General features: G+C 44.1%; 2 protein-coding genes across 3 annotated transcripts in view; one reads left to right on the forward strand and one right to left on the reverse strand.

The window, feature by feature from the left end:
* The window catches only part of LOC148506677 (sodium channel protein type 5 subunit alpha-like), a 323,898-nt gene that overhangs the window by 97,397 nt on the left and 208,625 nt on the right, over nt 1-17,876 (forward strand). For both annotated transcript variants that reach the window (XM_088446436.1, XM_088446435.1), the window contains exons 7-9: nt 11,564-11,627; nt 15,560-15,701; nt 16,365-16,562. In XM_088446436.1, the coding sequence (XP_088302562.1) occupies nt 11,564-11,627; nt 15,560-15,701; nt 16,365-16,562 (404 nt within the window). The remainder of the gene's footprint in view (nt 1-11,563; nt 11,628-15,559; nt 15,702-16,364; nt 16,563-17,876) is intronic.
* LOC148506678 (uncharacterized) lies at nt 738-3,401 on the reverse strand. The gene is made up of 2 exons (XM_088446448.1): nt 2,940-3,401; nt 738-2,906 (listed from the first exon to the last, which is right to left on the reverse strand). Exons 1-2 carry the CDS (start codon nt 3,399-3,401, stop codon nt 738-740), a joined length of 2,631 nt encoding a protein of 876 aa, XP_088302574.1.

The raw sequence follows: 17,876 nt of genomic DNA on the forward strand, positions 1-17,876 counted from the left end.
TGTCCCTCTGTCATGGTACTTTTTGAGCATATTGATGTGGTACATCTTCTGTCTCTTACGTCCATCCCCCTTTTCTACTACATAATTAACATCCTGGAGGCGCTGCACTACGGTGTAGGGGCCTTCCCAGGCAGCCTGTAGCTTGTTCTGCCTCATTGGGATCATTACCAGGACCTTATCCCCCACCTCAAATATGCGTTCCCTAGCGCTGCGGTCATACCAGAGTTTTTGTTTTGCTTGTGCAGCCTTCAGGTTGCTCTGTGCCATTCCCATTAAAGACTGCATCTTCTCCCTGAACTGTACTACATAGTGTACCACAGACTGTTCAGGAGTGACCAGCTTACCTTCCCACTCTTCCTTGATCAAATCTAGAGGGCCTCGCACGCGACGCCCATATAGGAGTTCAAAGGGTGAGAATCCAGTTGATTCCTGCGGCACCTCGCGGTATGCAAAGAGGAGGTGCGGCAGGAACCTCTCCCAGTCTCTTCCCTGGGACTCCACAAAAGTCCTCAACATTTGTTTCAGGGTGCTATTAAAACGTTCGACCAACCCATTGGAAGCCGGATGATACGGGGATGTAATCAGATGATTCACCTGCATCCTCTGACAGAGACTCTGCATGAGGCGGGACATGAACTGGGTACCCTGATCAGTTAACATCTCCTTGGGAAACCCCACCCGAGAAAAAATGGTGATAAGCGCATCTGCTACCTTGTCTGTGCGAATGGATGAAAGCGCTACAGCTTCTGGGTATACCTTGTAGCATAATCCACTACAGTCAGAATGTACTGTTTTCCTGAGCTGCTGGGGATGGCTAGGGGCCCCACAATATCAACAGCAACCCTCTCAAAGGGCTCAGATATGATGGGAAGGGAAATGAGAGGAGCCCTCCCCACATCACCAGACTTCCCAACTATCTGGCACGCATGGCATGAGCGACAGTAATCGTCTGCCTCCTTCCCCATGCCAGGCCAGTAGAACTTATGTTTCAACCGGTCTCTGGTTCGTCTCACCCCCAAATGTCCTGCTAAGGGGATCTCGTGTGCTATTTTCAGGAGCTCAGTTCTGTAGATCTGAGGGATTACAAGCTGCCTTTCAGCACCCTCAGCTGTGACCCATTCTCTATATAACAGTCCATTTTCCATAAAAATTCTCTCTGATTTACCCTCCAGACCTGCCTCGCTGATTCTCCCCCTCACAGCTTCCAAACTGGGGTCTGTCTGCTGTTCTGCTTTGAAAGCAGCACTTCTCATTAGCTGATCAGGGTGAGGAGACAAAATGTGATTTCTGTCCTCCCCTATCCCAGACTCTGTGCTGACAGCTTCAGCAGGAGAGGAGGAGGGGGGCTGAGGGGGAGGAATCTCTAGTGACACCCTCTCCCCAGGTGCAGGGGTTAACTCACAGTTACTCTGGGCTGTGGCTCTCCTGGTCATTACTGCTAATACAGGGATGGCATCGTTACCTACAGTATTCACTCCAAACCCTGATGATGGTACATTTGCAATATCATCTGCTAACAGTACATTGCACAGTTTTTCATTAGGGCTCACTGTTAGACCCATTCCTGACTGACCAGACTCCGGCCTGTGGAACTGCAAAGGGTTATCTGCTAGAACAGCACTTTGTACATCACTGATACAATCACATTCATTTGTACTCATGCTGGGTCGGTCAGCAGGGGTCACCTGGGGAAAAACTGGGTTAGATTGTTCCTTTACATCATTTACAACATCACTCTCCGATACATATTTAGTATGCATTTTTCCCAAATCACACCCCAGCAGTACTGTAGCAGGTAAATTGTCCAGCACCCCAACATCCCGGATACCTCTCCCAACTCCCCAGTCAAGATACACACGAGCCATAGGCACCTCTGGGTGCACCCCACCCACTCCCCGCACTGTAATAGTCTTCCCTGGAATAATATCCTCGGGACCCACTAAGGCTGGGTGGATGAGAGTCAGGTCTGAGCCAGAGTCTAAAAGCCCAAGTGCAACTTGGTGTCCTACCTGGACTGCTTGTAGATTGTCCCGGGGGTGTCCTTGGGGCCCTTCCACACACAGGATGGCTGGCACAGGTTTCCCTGCCAGGCCACTCACAGGAGCGGGTGTTGATCTTTTCTTCTTGGGGCAATCGACACTGATGTGCCCCAGCTCATTGCATGTAAAACACCTGCGGCCAGTTGCCAAAATAGGTTTTCCCCCTGCCCCCCCAAAAGGTGCAGCAACAGCTGGTTTTGCAGGGTACCGCGGGGGTGATCCTCCGGGTCGTCTCTCTCCCCATGCCGCTTGTCCTGGCATCCCCCAGCTCTTCTTCACCACAGAAGCCCGAGTGCTGGTGTACTTGTCTGCCAAGCTGGCAGCCTCCTGAGACGTTTTGGGTTCCCGATCCAGGACCCACTCTTTGACCTCCGCTGGACACAGTGCGAGGAACTGTTTCTGGAGAATAAGGTCCTTTAGTTTCTCAAAGTCCGTCACCTGCAATCCATCAACCCACTGATGCAACAGGGTTGACAATTGCGCTAACAGTCCCGCATAGGTATCAGAGGGACTGCGCTTTGAGTCTCTGAACTTTTGTCGATAAGCCTCAGGGGTGATGTTGAAACGCTGTAACAAGGCTTTTTTAATCGCAGCATAATCACCATCCAGTTCCTGGGGAAGATCTGCAAACGCCTCCAAAGCTTTTCCTCTCAGCCCAGGGGTTAAATAACTTGCCCATTCACTGGGGTCCAGTGCAAACTGTCGGCAAGTCTTTTCAAACCCCCTCAGGAACGTATCGAGGTCGCCATCCTTCTCCAATACAGGAAATTGATCATGCCGGGGCTTTTTCCTACCTGGTTCACAGGTGGCATTCTGTCCGCGGAGTCTGGCCATCTCCAGCTGGAACACACGCTCAGCCTGGTGCTCCTCAGCCGCAGCCGCAGCCTGGCGATCCGCAGCCTCAGCCTCTCGGACTGCCTTCCGCTCAGCAGCTTCCTGGTCAGTTCGGCGTGCTGTAGCTTCCTGGTCAGCTCGGCGTGCTGCAGCTTCCTGGTCAGCTCGGCGTCCAGCAGCTTCCCTGTCCGCAGACGTTTGGAACTGCTGCATCAGCTGCAGAGTTGTGGCAGTGTCCCTGTCCTTCATATGCCTGTCAGCAGTTTGAAGGAAACTCTCTAGTGCAGACTCACTTGACCCAGCAGAGGTGTCCGGCCCCCACTGTGCATCTGTTGTAAGGTCCAGTACAGACTGCGCCTCTGCAGCAGGGTTGTCCATTGTCTGGCCACCTTCAGCAGCAAGATTCTGATCCGCCACTTGGAGTAATTGGGCCAGTTGATCCTTGTTCTGGCTCTTCCAGGCAATGTTTCTCTCCATACACATGGCCACAAGGTCATCTCTTTTCTGTTGCAGGTACTCTGTGGTCATTCTGGACCTCAAACTAATTGCCAAATAAAATAGAAAAGAAAACCAAGAGAGGGGAGGGGGGGGGGACAGAAACAATTTGCTATGTATGTCCGTTTAAAATGTAAACCTTGAGCGTAATTCTCCGGTGAATTTATGATGTAGTTTCTCTCAAGAATTACACACCATTAATTCACTTAAGTTCTTGTGATAAAAACAAAAATTATCATCATCCCACCGCTTGCCACCAATTTGTCACGACCAGCCGGCCGATTCTCCAGATACCTCAATCTGAGAATCGCCAACTGTGACTTATGGTTACCTCAACACGTGCGGTTACTATAACACGGTTCTGCCACCACCAACGAAGTTAACAGGAGTCGTTAGGTTCTCCGCTCAAATCTCAATTTGCACACTCACTTACATATAGGTACGTAGCTTTGACCTCACAGGCTCGTGAATTCGACAAGAACACGGAGAATACACTGGATTAAGAATGTTTAATCCGAAAAATATTTCCAAGGTTATTGATTACAGAAAAAGGTAGTACAAATATGGACAATACAAATATATCACAAATAGGTTTCAGAAAGTAAAAGGAATTAAAAATGAAAAGAACCCAGAGTCTTTACATCTAGACTCAGTCGTGGAGGAGACACAGGAGCATTGGATTCTGGCCAGTCGTCAGGACTCTCCTTGGGCACAAGAACACTTATCACTGAGGGAGATGCATAGTTATACCCTCACAGCTGCACTAGCCCCCACCTTTGGGTTTTTCACTCTTTCATTGCTGTACACTGGGCATTAAGAAATCGGCCACACAATTCCATATTGTCTATAGGAAGTAGGGGGTCTTGAAACAGTGTGAAGGGGTCTTTAGAAACCAATAAGCAGGTAACATACCCTACATTCCTGTCATCTCCCTCCTAAAGGATTTTATATCCCATGACCTGGCTTGACCAAGTCTGACCATCTGCATTAAGGATGTATCTCTCCCCAAACTTTATGGCCTGTAGAGATAAGAGATGGTTATCTAGATGCCTGGTTCCAGGAAGACAAATCTCCTCCAAGCTTTGTATTCCTACAGGTTAAATACAGGGCACTGCCTAGAATCCATGTTGATACACACATTTATATATATATATATTTACATGACATCATTCCTGGCGATTATTCTTCAGATAAACGCCACAGTCTCCCACTGGTCTCGGCTCCAATCTCCACTGTCGGGTGCTGCACCTCCAGCTATCCCGTGGTCTCCTCGTATACCGACGCGTTTCCACCCCGTGCTGGACTTTTTTTCAAGGTGATAGCAAACGGATGTCCGTACAAGTCCCCCCTTGCCTTAAAAACCTCCCTCCTCCAATCACATGGACGCGGGCACAACTGATCCCTAGACAAAGACCGAACTACAAGTCCCATAATCCTCTGCTGTGCCCAGCCAATGAACTGCCTCTGGAGTCCTGGTATTTCCGGTCATACTAGCGATCTGCCTTTACAGGTTGGGGTGTCAAGATGCAGGCTTTCCAATGCTGACATGTGTTGCATCGCTTCCGTTTCATTGCCATGGAGATGTAAACAAACTTTACTCAATTCGTGTTTTCATTCGTTTCTGCACTTAATATGGCAATTATAATGGCAATAAGTAGGTTTCTAGTGATGTCATTCTCAGCAGTATTGATACACTCGATGTCAGTTATATGTAGATGAAGCCTGCAGCATCATATATTACATGCCCTCAATAAATATAAAATAGATAAATTAGTCACCATATATAAAAAAAACTTTTAGACATAAGTTCAAATTTGTGATACTAAAGTGCATGCAGTGAGAAAATGCATTTATCTTGTGTTTTTCGGAGGACACTTTACAAAAACCAATTTACCTCAAAATCGAGGTTCAATCCTCCAGGTTTTAATGTCCCAAAATTAAAAATATTTTTCATCTCTACTTGGGCTAATTGGCTTGCTAAGTCTCTCCTCCGCCAATGGCCTTTTACATTTTGTAGCCCTATAAATCGTTAATGCCTGATATATTGCTGTTATGACATACTGTACTTTAAAATGATTGGATAAGGCATGGGTCTCCAGACCCCTCTTAATGTTTATTAGATGTTCTCTGTATTTTCATGGGTCTGGAAGTTCTCCCAATGTAAAACAAATTGCAACTAAACTCTATTGCATACACAACACTTTTTTGTGTTGCATGTAATAAAGTTTGTCATTTTGTGGTTTTGCCCATTAATCGTAACCTCTGGTTTTACTTTGACCATCTCCTTTCACTTCTCTACATCCGATACATGTAACACATCAGGAAAGACCTTTGGTCTTATTTCTCGAGGTGGTATCTGTTCGTGGAAGAGCACTCCTAACTAGTCTGTTACCTATGTTAGGGGCTTTTCTATAAATGCATTTTGGTTTAATAGGTAGGTGGGGGCTGATTATTGGATCCCTCTGTAAAATCTTCCAATGCTTACGCAAGGATTTTTGTATGTTTTTATGTTGGCTGTTGAATTAAGTGACAAAAGCTCATTCAAAAGCGGAGGACCTATCTATTTCCTTAGTTGTGTTCCTTAATAGATTTTCTCTCTCAACTTTTTTCGCTTCCTCTAATGCTTTATTGGCATTTTCCATAGGGTAGCCGGATGCCACAAATTTGGCGTGCATCTCTTCGGCTTGAATCTCATATGTCTCCAACTGTGTGCAATTATGCTTTAGTCTCCTTAGTTGGCCTCCTGGGATTGAATTTAACCAACTAGAATGGTGGCAGTTATCTGCCCGAATATAAGTGTGAGATTCTGTTGGCTTTGTGAAATTTTTTGTTTGTACTGTATTCTCAATAATAGAAACCAATAAATCCAAACAAATCACTGCTGTATCACTACTAAAAAAAGTGAATTGTATATTTAAAAAGTTGGTATTCAAATATTTATAAAATTCTTTTAAAAGAGTGCTACCACCTCTCCAAATAAAAAAAGACATCGACTATGTAGCTAGACCAGGACACCAGGTTCGCTCCGACGGGGTTGTGGTCCCAAATAAAATAATTGTCACACTGCCCCATGAAAATATTTGCATAACTTGGAGCGAACCTGGTGCCCATCATGGTCCCGACCTTCTGCAGATAAAAGACATCTTTAAAAATTAAATAATTGTTTGTTAAAATAAAATGGACCCCATCAATAATAAAATTTTGTAAAGTTTGTTCGATCTTGCTAGCTTTCAAACTCTTAGTTATTGCATTAATACCATCCTGTTGTTCAATTATGGTATATAGTGATCGACCGTCTGCTGTCACTGAATCAATCCCCAAAGCAATCGGTTTACCCAGTGGATGTGTCGGGTTTTTATGTATTTTTGGTAATACATAGATCACTGGAATCACTGGTTCTGGGTTATAAAGAAATAATTGTTATTTTTCCTTCAGAATTCCTTCCTTTTTGTATTATTCTAACATTATCCTGAATTTGTCTAAGATTCCAGTAGTGGGATCTGTTCTGAGTTTGATAGTTACCTCTGTCCTCTAGCTGTTTTAATACTTCCCCTTCGTACATATCTCTATTTAAAATCACAACCCCGCCACCTTTATAGGGGGATTTTATCACTATTTCGGTATTCAACTTTACGTTTTTAAGGGCTTGACGTTCTTTGTAGGTTAAATTATATGTTCTTTGTTTCCATCTTGTTAATGTTGTCATAGACCATATTGTAAAAGGTATCCACAAAATTTCCTTTCATATGTGTGGGATTAAAAACAGACTTGGGTTTAAAGGGGGTCCCTCCAATGTTAGTTTCAAGGTCCAGACTTCCTTCATCTTTCGCAAGGAAGAACCTCTTAATTGATAGCTTCCTTATATATTTGTTCAGATCAACAAATGTTGTAAATTTATTCAATGGCATTGATGGGGCATATTTTAAACCTTTCTCTAGGACTTTAGCTTCCTCTACAGAAAGTATATGGGTGCTTAAATTAAAAAGGTTTACTTTCCCCTCATTAGGGTCTCCACAGTCTACTGTTTTGGAGATTTCCTTTGTTTGTTTCTTTTTTGTTTGTACCTCCTCTACACCCTCTTTTTCTAATTCTTTTTACCTTTTTAATCTTAGGGGGTATCTTCCTCTCTCTCCCAGGATAAAAAAAGTGGCGACTCACATTCTTCAGGGAGATGTTGATACAGATTTCTTATTGGAATGGGATTCTCTTATGATATTTTTGTATTGTGTGGGAATCTTGTGGTTGTCTCCATGACATATCCCTAAGTCAAAAAATGTTCTTCATTCCTATCAGTCTGTGGTGAAAATGGTCTTAATCCCCATTTTTTTTCCTGCGTTCTTCGTAATTTTCCATTTATTTGGACAAATAGATTCCACATCTTCATATGCACTTCCTGTATTTTTAAAGCTTTCCTCATTCCTTATTTCTTTTTCAGATGTATTGTTTGGAAAATCGGACTTTACTATTTTATTTTTCAATGGAGTTTTGTTCATTACCGATTTTGTTTTCTACTTCCATCTTTTTTATTTTTAAATTTTGTATCGACTGAATTTAGTAATTCCTCTGTCTCTATTAAATTTCTTGACTTTTTGGTCTATTAAGATTCTTTCATCTCTCTTCAGACTATTTGCTATCCTTTTTTCCAAATCCCTATATTCGGGTGTGTCTGCAAAAAGTGTGATCATTTCTTTGTAAGAAAGGTCTTCCCGTCTATCATTAATAATCAGGTTCATTAGGGAAAAAGAGCATGTACGCAAAATGCTTTCCCATTTTAATTTGAAATTTTCACTTGCTGATGAAGAGCCGGCTTTATGAATAGCTAAACCTTTAGGGATTATCTGGTGGGCGATGTATTTTTCAAGTGTAACTGTCTACTACCAGATCCGGTTCTTCCTAAGTAAAGCAGTCTCTAATTTTTTCATAATTCCTTCCAAGTTATCATCAATTATTATACTGGGTTCGCCCTCCTCCCTAAAAACATCCTCTAAAAGGGTTCTTCTGTGATCACAATAATCAAACAACTTGCAGCACCACGACTACTCTATCAGAGGAATAACAATTTAAACACGAAGAAAGTGATAGGTGGATGTGTGCCCAAACAGGTGTGAGGACACTTTCGTTTGATACTACCTACAGCTGGTTTGTTTGCGCACACATCCACCTGTCACTTTCTTCGTGTTTAAGGTGTGAGGTATAAGCATACATGCCTACCCTCCCGGTTTTTGCGGGAGGCTCACGATTTTGCGGGTAACCCCCCCGCACCCCTGGAAGGGTAGGCATTTCTCCTGCATTCCCCGAATGGGGAGAATTTCCGCTGTGATCACGGGTCCCTGTGTAGGGGCGGGGCTTAATGATGCAATTCTCCATGAAAGCGTAATTTATCCCCGCCCTCTATTTAAATTTAAGCCAATTGCGGCAATTTGCCATGAAGGGGGCGGGGCTTAATGACATGACCCATCAGGCCCCACCCCCATCTCAGCCCACCTGCTTGTCCACCCCCAGGCTTCTCCCGGGGAGGACAAGCAAAAGGTAAGCAAGTATGGGTATAAGACTGTCCCCTCATCTGTACAATATTCTCCACACACAGAGCATGTGTAAAAGTCATCCCCCCCATACTTACCGCTCAGGGCTAATATTGAGCTGCCTCTGCAAGATTTAGGGGGAAATTTATCAAAGCTTGGTGAGAGGTAAAGTGGAGAGAGTTAAAGTTCCAACCAATCAGTTCCTAACTGTCATTTTCCAAACGCAGTCTGTAAAATGGCAGTTACTGTAGAAGCTGATTGGTTAGCACTTTATCTCTTATTTTGATAAAGACACCTCTCAGTCTGGTCTGTAGGGGTAGTATTTACTAAGCCTTAGATAGAGATAAAGTGAACGCAGATAAATCCCCAACCAATCAGCTCCTAACTGGCATGTCACAGGCTTGTTTAAAAAAATGACAGTTAGGAGCTGATTGGTTGGGACTTTATCTCCATTTACTTTATCTTCATCCAATGCTTAGCACATAGACCCCATAGTTTATTGGTAAATTCTCTGTTTAATGCAAAAGGACAATTATCTGCATAGTTTTAAATTCAGTTGTTTTACTGTGTGTATGTTCATAATAATTGTGATGACTTTGTTCTTTCTGCATAAGTGCTGATTCCTATCTTTAAGTGTTTGTGTAGTGCATTACCTGCTCACGCACATGTATTGACATTACTAAGCAAATATGACATTCAGGGAAGACACATATAGATGTGAACAAGGAAAGTGCAGGAGGGGGGTGATCACACTGCCTCTTCTGTGTAGTAGATTTGCTGCATTGTCACCTGCTGTGTTTTGTAGGGAGGGGATTAAAGTATTATACTCTCCAGAGAGCATCCTTCCACATTATCACAAGTCAAACACTCTCCCTGCTTGGTCATTAGCGTCTCAGGTTACATATCACTTCCATTTGGGCTCTAGTGAATGGTGTGCATGTTCTCTTACACAGTGTTTTATGTGACATCAATATCTCACAGATTATTAATGAGAGGGGAAAGGGGACATTTGCCCTTAGGCCAAGTTTAATGTGGTTCTCCAGACGATAACATTAAACTGATACTATTATAAATTATATATTATTTTGTGTGTGTTTGATTGTTTAACAAAGTATTTTAGCATTGATAGATTTTCTGTTTAAGCAGCTTCTTAGCATCCTTAAAATTAATAGTCCTGCTGTGGCTACAACCTAGTGATTCCAGTGATTGATGTTGGGTTGTGTTCCAGTTTAATGCATCTCTACAAAGAGGGGCAAATGTAATTTCCATAAAAGCAACTCTTCCCTCGGCCAGTGGCACAGCTATGGCAGGACACATGCCCTGGACTCATATTTTGGAAGCGTCATTTTAAGGCTGAAAATTAAAAAAAAAATGAATTTGTCATTTATGACCATCACATTTATCCTACGTCACATTTATCCTACGTCACATTTATGTGTAGGTATATATGCAATTGTAGGAAAGAGTCAGGTGATGGTTTACTGCAGAGAAGAGCAGCAGCACGTTTGGAAGGGAGAGATTTGGGGGGTCATTCAGACCCGGTCGTTAGCGCCGATGCGCTCGGACCGGGTCGATGGCCCCCCACAGAGCATGTGCACGACGGCGCCGGCACCGTCGTGCGCATGAGTGAGACCCGCTACGACCGACAGCGCCGGTCGTAGCGGGTCTCGATCCAAAGGGGGCGAGCTGTTGATGTTGATTGACAGCTCGCCCCGTTTGGAAGGCGGGCCGGAGGGGTGGCAGCCCAAACGGGGGCGTTCCCATGGGAAAGCCTACCGTTTGGGGGCGGCCCCACTGACATCAGTGGAGAGCTTCCGGCTCAGACAGAGCCGAAAGCTCTCCGGGGCTTACGACAAGTGAGACCCTACCCTAGGGTCTCGTCGTAAGCCCCGATGGTCGCGATGGTCTTGACCATAGCGACCATCACCTTAGGCGGTCGTAAGGCTGTGGGTGTTAACCCACAGCCTTACCACCGCAAAGAAGGACGTCTTGAAAATTCAAGACGTCCTCCCCTCATTCAGACCGACCGCACGCTCTGTGCGACCGGCTCTGAATGAGGTCCTTGGAGTTTGCAGCTTTGCATCATCTATCAGTATATAGAGGGATGGAGATAAAAGTGATGCTGAGATTAGATGTAGGGCTGAAGGTTCTGGGAGCATTGGAAGTGCTGGGCTTTGGGAATGAGAGATATGAGAAGGTTGTATATTCTTATGACGTCACAATTAGGTGGCTCTTGCCATTTGCACTATTTTGTCCTGTATCAGAATTATATCGAAGAACTGATTTTAAAGGGCGACATTTTTTTTATTTGCTTTGGGTGGCAACAACCCTACCCCTGCCCACTGAGCTTTTGTCAAACAGGCTTTCACATACATAACTGGCTTCAAAGCAAAGATATGATTGGTTACTACACACAGTGCAAGCTTTATAAACAATATGATCCTTTACTGTGAATCATAAAACTTTGCAAACCATGGATCTGTTCCAAACGTTTGTGTTTCTTCATTTCTACAATTATAAAAGTGGATTGAACGAATATGATGTATCACTATATTTATACCAACAGTACATTTATTTAATTAGCTCCTTGCTATTTTCTCTCCAGTTATTATATCTGATATCCGTTTGTGCATCAAAAAATTAAATGTCATTTATCTTTATTTTTTTTTAAAGAGAATATCTTCAAAAGACCTGGAGCAAAAGATGCTTTGCTTTGTGGAAATAGCAGTGATGCTGGGTAAGTTACATGATACTTTTAAAAAATAATTTTTTGTTTTTTAAAACCTATAGTGCATGTGGATGCAATAAGAGAGACTGTACTGTACACATCTCTTACTTGCTGACTTTCATTACTAACCCTCAGCAGATGCAGGTGGTCAGTGCAGGGAGGGGACATAAGTGTAAACAGGGTCTTCCTAAGGGGTGTTTGGCCCTGGGGGAGGGGGTTATTCCTCAATGGGGACCTATGGACAAGAAGTGGGGGATTAATGCCATTGGGAGATTTATTGCCACTGAGTAATCTAATGCCACGGGATGGAGTGTGGAGAATATTACAATGAGGGACTATGGTTAATGTGGGTGCTGGACACTCCCTAGGAATTTTTTTTTTACACTCAAATATTTAAATGTTTTTTTTACTTAATTAAAAAAACAAAAAAACAGTACCAATAAATTAATCTCACAGGCACCTTAAACTAAATTTACACAGTGCCCCAAATAAGAACATTATGTCACACAGTTTTCCCAGTATAACCAACATGCCATACAGTGCCCGTATTATGCTACACATTGTCCCCCATTTAAGTATTTTGCCACAATGGTGAACTACTATGAACATTATGCCCAGTATGCCACACAGTACCACATTATGCACATTGTGCCATACAGTGCCCCAGTATAAACATTTTCACACAGTGCCCCCAGTATGCCTCACAGTGCCTCCATTATGCCACACAGTGCCCCCATTATGCCACACAGTGCCCCCATTATGCCACACAGTGTCCCATTATGCCACAAAGTGTCTGAATATGCTATATAGTACCTCATCATGCCACATAGAGCAGACATGCAGATGTATAGCTGCTGTATGTGAATACAGAGCAGCTGTAGGCTCCCTTAAGCATTGCAGACTTACAGTATTGTCTCTTTTAAGGGTCTCAGAGCCGCTTACAGCAAACATTTCTGTCTGCTGTGCCTAAGGAGTGTACAGGCTCACATCATGTCTGTGCAATACATCACATCTGTGCAATACCGTCCATCTAAAATGCTAATGCTGCTGTCAGCATCTGCAATCCCAGCGCTGCAACCGAGGTCGCAGCCTAGGATTACCATCATGACCGATGGTCACAATGTTCCCCCGCATCAGCCAGCAGAATAAGCCTCAGATTATGTAGGCTGACTGACTCCTTGCTGCTTGCAAAGCCAGGAAGTCTGTGGGCCTGATTCAGAGCCGGACGCTATTTGCGCTCGCTCGTTCAGAAAAAGGGGCCGGCTATTTAAATTGAGCGCTCGCTCTTTGCGGTCTGTTGACGCCTCTATGTCTGAGCAAGCGAATGAAACATGCGCTCGCTATTTTGTAAAGACGCCCCCTGGCCGCTCGCATCATCTCCGCTATTTATTTGATTAATCGAGTACATCGAAAGGCATCTGAACTGCTCGCAGTGCTTGTGGTAGGATTTTCCTACCGCAATCATGCGACCAGTTCAGGCTAAGAAACAACCAAGTGACGTGGTCGATGACACTGCTTTGTTAATTATGCACACCCTTAAAACGCCCGTTTTGACCGTTTGGCATGCCTGCGTTCGGATCACCACTCCCCGTTTTCAAGCACCTTCCCCTGTTACCACCCACAAACGCCTCATCCTCTCACTCAAATTAGCAGGCACTCGCTATTTAGCGAGCGCTTGATTTCCGACCGCAATGAATGGTTGGCGCATGCGCATTACGACCCATACGCATGCTTGGAGCGAACGAGCGGCCGCTTAAGAGCGGCTCTGAATCAGGCCGAGTGTTCATTGATGCAGGTCCTGGCCTCAGCGCTCCAGGAAATCGGGGGCCATTTCCGGGAACGCAGGCTGTCCCCACCGCCGCACCTCCCCCCAAATGCTTCTGCCTGTCAATCAGGCAGAGGCCTGAGGGAACTGTATGCAAGATCGCAGGACCTGTTCTGCACATGAGCACAATGGGGGTGTTTCAATTTAATGCAAATTGAATAGCGCCGGGAGCGAGCTCCCGGAGCTATTCAATTCAGTGCGCTGTGTGGTCGGAGAATGCCGATTATCGCGCCTTAACAAGGATGTTAAGGCACGTTAACCGGCATTCTCTGAACAAAGTGCCAGGGGCACGCGACTATTAGCACCGCGCTAAGCAGAAAAACAGCTGTGCGTCCGACACTTTGGTCGGATCTCTCCTCGCATCCCCAGGGGGGTGCGAGAAGAAATCCTTAGTGCGCCCAAACAGCGCACTGAATTGAATAGCTCCGGGAGCTCCCTCCCTCCCGAGGCTATTCAACATCACGTTGAATTGAATCACCCCCAATAAGTCCTGTACAGATGCAGACTCCCAAACATCGGAGATGTGCACTAACCATCAGTTTAGTGCACATCTCTGAATCAGGTCCTTAGTGCATACATTGAATCACTCAGAAGTTGCAGGCAAGGATGGGTACACAATGAGTAAAATCTGTATAACAATGCCAGAAATCTGGGAGGAACTGCTTCCATGAGGACATATAGTAGAGCATTTCTCCTATAGAGAAACCTAGTATAATTACTGAATCAACGTTTCTTACTTTTATCTAGATATTTGAAGAATATTATACAAAGTATTGTAAAACAGCGTTATTTACATGAGCCGTTGGTGTCGCTATCACTAAGGCAGCCCATTGCAGCAGTGATAGGGTCTGCTGATAGTGAGGGTTCCTGGCCATCCATTATGGAGGCCCCTAGTCTGGCCTTCAGTGCCTTCACAGGCCCCGACACATTCTCAGTAGAAGAATGTCCATACCTAGCGAGGGGATGAATGCGTTTCACGGCTGTCTCCCCAGCATGTTTCCCGGCGACCAGAAGATGGAAAAGTCATTATAAAGATGCTTCTCTTAAAAGCAGTTTATTTAACCCAATATTTCTGATAATTATCAAGTCACTGAATAGAGAAGAACAGGCAGCTATTGCAGATTTTCTAAGTGGTTAGTTGAGTAGATGGCTAAATTGGCCTTTCCCTCCTAAATAACATTTTAATTAATGCAGTGCTTTCACATGTAGAATCAGCCAATCAATACCTCTCATAAATGGATATCTTAGATATATGGCTAATGTAAGCAGTGTAGTAATCTTACAATGTTTGAATTGTAAAAAGGGTAATATTGATAATCAGCAGTACTTATATATAGCATTCCTGAGGAAGTGGGTTAATAATATACTGTATGATGAAAATGTTGAGTTTCTCCTTTTGATGTATATTTTAAAGTATAGATTATTTATTGTGTTTATGTTTTAATTTGTGTTTCAATAAAAGTTGTCTACAATTAGTTCATTTAGTCTTTTTAAGTATGTTATTGAAGGCACTATTGTGGGGTAGATGTATCAACCCTTCTAAAGAGGACAGGTGGAGACCATAGAGACCAATCAGCTGGTATAATTTTATAGCATGTACTTGATAAATAGTAGCTAGAAGATGATTGGTTGATTGCTATAGCCAGTTGAAGCGCTTCTTTAAGGGAGACAGTTTGGTGTGGAGTGGACTAGCAGTTATGAAGCACTGTGCATGCGCCCCGTGGAACGTGGCATGAACATGGCGGCCATTCCTCCTCTGGCTGCACCTAAAGTGCTGTGACCACACCCTTCACCTTGATTTGAGATTAGGCTAATACTGGATAGCGACAGAGCAGGACCCAGGCAAGGTGTAAATGCCCAGTTAAGAATATATGGTGAGATGTATCAAACCTTCTGAAGTGGAGAAGTTGTCCATAGCAATAAATCCGCTTCTAGTTAGCATTTTCAAGTACATTCTATAAAATTATAGATAAAGCTGATTGGTTGCTTGGGCCAACTTCTCTACTTGTCTATTTCTCCAATCTTAGAAGCTATGATACGTCTCCACCATAGAGAGTGAGAACATCAAGGAATACACATGTGAACATTATCTCATTTGTCTTTTTGCCCACATTAGGAAGTGCCCTGAAGGTTACATTTGTGTGAAGGTTGGGAAAAACCCAAATTACGACTACACCAGTTTTGATACTTTTGGGTGGGCTTTCCTATCTCTCTTCCGGCTTATGACACAGGACTACTGGGAGAACTTATATCAGCAGGTAAGATTTTATTTAACTATATTCTTACAGAATATATGAATTTAGTAACACATTGTATGGTTGCAGTTGGCAGAGGGTGTTAGACTGGAAAGTGGAGGGCCCACAAGTGTAGCCCACCTGGGCCATGTCTTTAGCTCAATTTCCAGAGCTCAACAACTAAACCATGATTGATTTCTTTACTCAGTTTGACAGCATCCAGCATGACTGCCTCTGGTCATACATTGCATTCCAGACAGTTGTTCCAGCCACATTGGAACAGTAGCAACTTCTTGGTCAACTGATGATCTCACACAGACACCATAAAGACTCATCACAATCCTGGCTTGTTTATCTGCATGAACGAACATGGTCAGACATGAGTTTGATGACATACAGACAGTAGAATAAATGTTTGGGACTTTACAAGGCACAATTAGTCTTCAGTTGTGTCAAAAATGACCACTTTAGCTGAGCAAATGTGCACACTCTTTATTTAATAATCATTTCCCCTAATAGAGAGCATAGAGGCTGGAAAATCAATTTACTAAAATGACATATCCCAGCTCTCCTCAGTAATGCGTTTTGCGAGGCATAATATACAGGAATGATACAGTATATTTATAATCAAAAATATATTTCAGTGTACATGTAAATTTTGTGTGGGTTATTTCTATATCTTTTCAGACTCTCAGAGCTTCAGGGAAGACGTACATGATATTTTTTGTATTCGTCATCTTCTTGGGTTCCTTTTATTTGGTGAACTTGATCCTGGCTGTGGTCGCCATGGCGTATGAAGAGCAAAACCAAGCCAGCATTGCCGAGGCAGAGAAAAAGGAGAAGGAGTTTCAACAAGCTATGGAGCAGCTAAAGAAGGAGCAAGAGGTTAATACATGCATATACTACACTATGGTCCTGATTCAGACCCGATCGCTCTGAATCAGGGCCGGGCTTTTTTTTTTTTAGAATGGCCTCCTGGCCGCTCGCATAGCTGTGGGTCTCATGGCCGCAAGCCCCAGAGAGCTTTCGGCTCTAACAGAGTGATGTCCGTGGGGCCGCCCCCAAGCGACAAGCGTTCTCATGGGAACACCTCCGTTTGGGCAGCCACCCCCCGGGCCCGCCCACCAAAGGGGGCGAGCTGTCACTCTACATCGACAGCTCGTCCCCTTTGATGCGAGACCCGGAGCGACTGAGTGCCTGTCGCTATCCGGGTCTCGCACATGGGCACGATGGAGCCGGCTCCGTCGTGTGCATGCGCTCTGGGTTACCATCGACCCGGTGAATGCTCAGCGCTTGCGACCGGGTCTGAATCAGGCCCTATGTTAGGTGTTACATTTATACAGTACCAAGAATTCTACATTACATAGTTCTTTCTCTTTTAGGGGCCTATTCATCAACACTAAAATAATGTTTTTAAGGACATTTTCCTTAATTAACGTTATTTTAATATTCATGAACACACTTAGCACAGGAGATATCACTAATATCTCCTTGCTAAGTCCCCCTGCGTTAATTTCCATATGGAAATTATGGTATTCATTAAATTCTGAAAATTATGTATTTTCGGAATTTGATGGTGTTACTATCCGCCACTTTGAGGTGGCGTATAGTAGGTAACACTTACCTGCTTCCAGCTGTGCAGGTCCCCCGGCTTCTCCCTCTGGCGGTCTGGTCTTTCCTCTGGCTCCGTCTGCTATGCTGTCATGTGTTCTCCCCAGCAGAACACAATAAAGTTTATAAAAAAAAAAAGTTTTTTTTTTCTCTAAACAGTACTGTGCTCTGCAGGGAGAACGCATGAAAGCATAGCAGATGGAGCCGGAGGCTGCTGTGCTGACAGGGGTAAGTGCTGAACGTGGGGTAGGTGAGCGGGGGGGAGGTGAGCGGAGGGGGGGACACAAACTTACCGCATCTGTAGGCATTGCTGCGCATGCGCTGGTTTTACAGATGTAACAGCGCATGAGCAGCATGGATTCCAGCTGCGGTAAGTTAGAGCAGGCAGGGATAACTATCTCTTTCCCGAAAAGCTGTTATCGCAAAAATGACAGCTTTTCGGAATAGATAGTTATAGGGAGGAGGAATGATGAATTCCTCCGATAATTAGGTAGAACTCCATGCGAGTTCTAAACCTAATTACCTCCAGAGAAACTTTAGGTATGATGAATAGGTCCCTTAGTGCACTAAAAAATAATATCCTACAAC

Source organism: Taudactylus pleione, unplaced genomic scaffold (genome assembly GCF_031769625.1).
Source record: "Taudactylus pleione unplaced genomic scaffold, aTauple2 ptg000398l, whole genome shotgun sequence".
NCBI lineage: Eukaryota > Metazoa > Chordata > Amphibia > Anura > Myobatrachidae > Taudactylus > Taudactylus pleione.

Coding starts and splice junctions, on each gene's coding strand:
- LOC148506678 (XM_088446448.1), bottom strand. CDS start 3,401: ATGACCACAGAGTACCTGCAACAGAAAAGAGATGACCTTGTGGCCATG. Junction 2,907..2,939: donor AGGCAGTCCGAGAGGCTGAG/GCTGCGGATCGC, acceptor GCTGCGGCTGAG/GAGCACCAGGCTGAGCGTGT.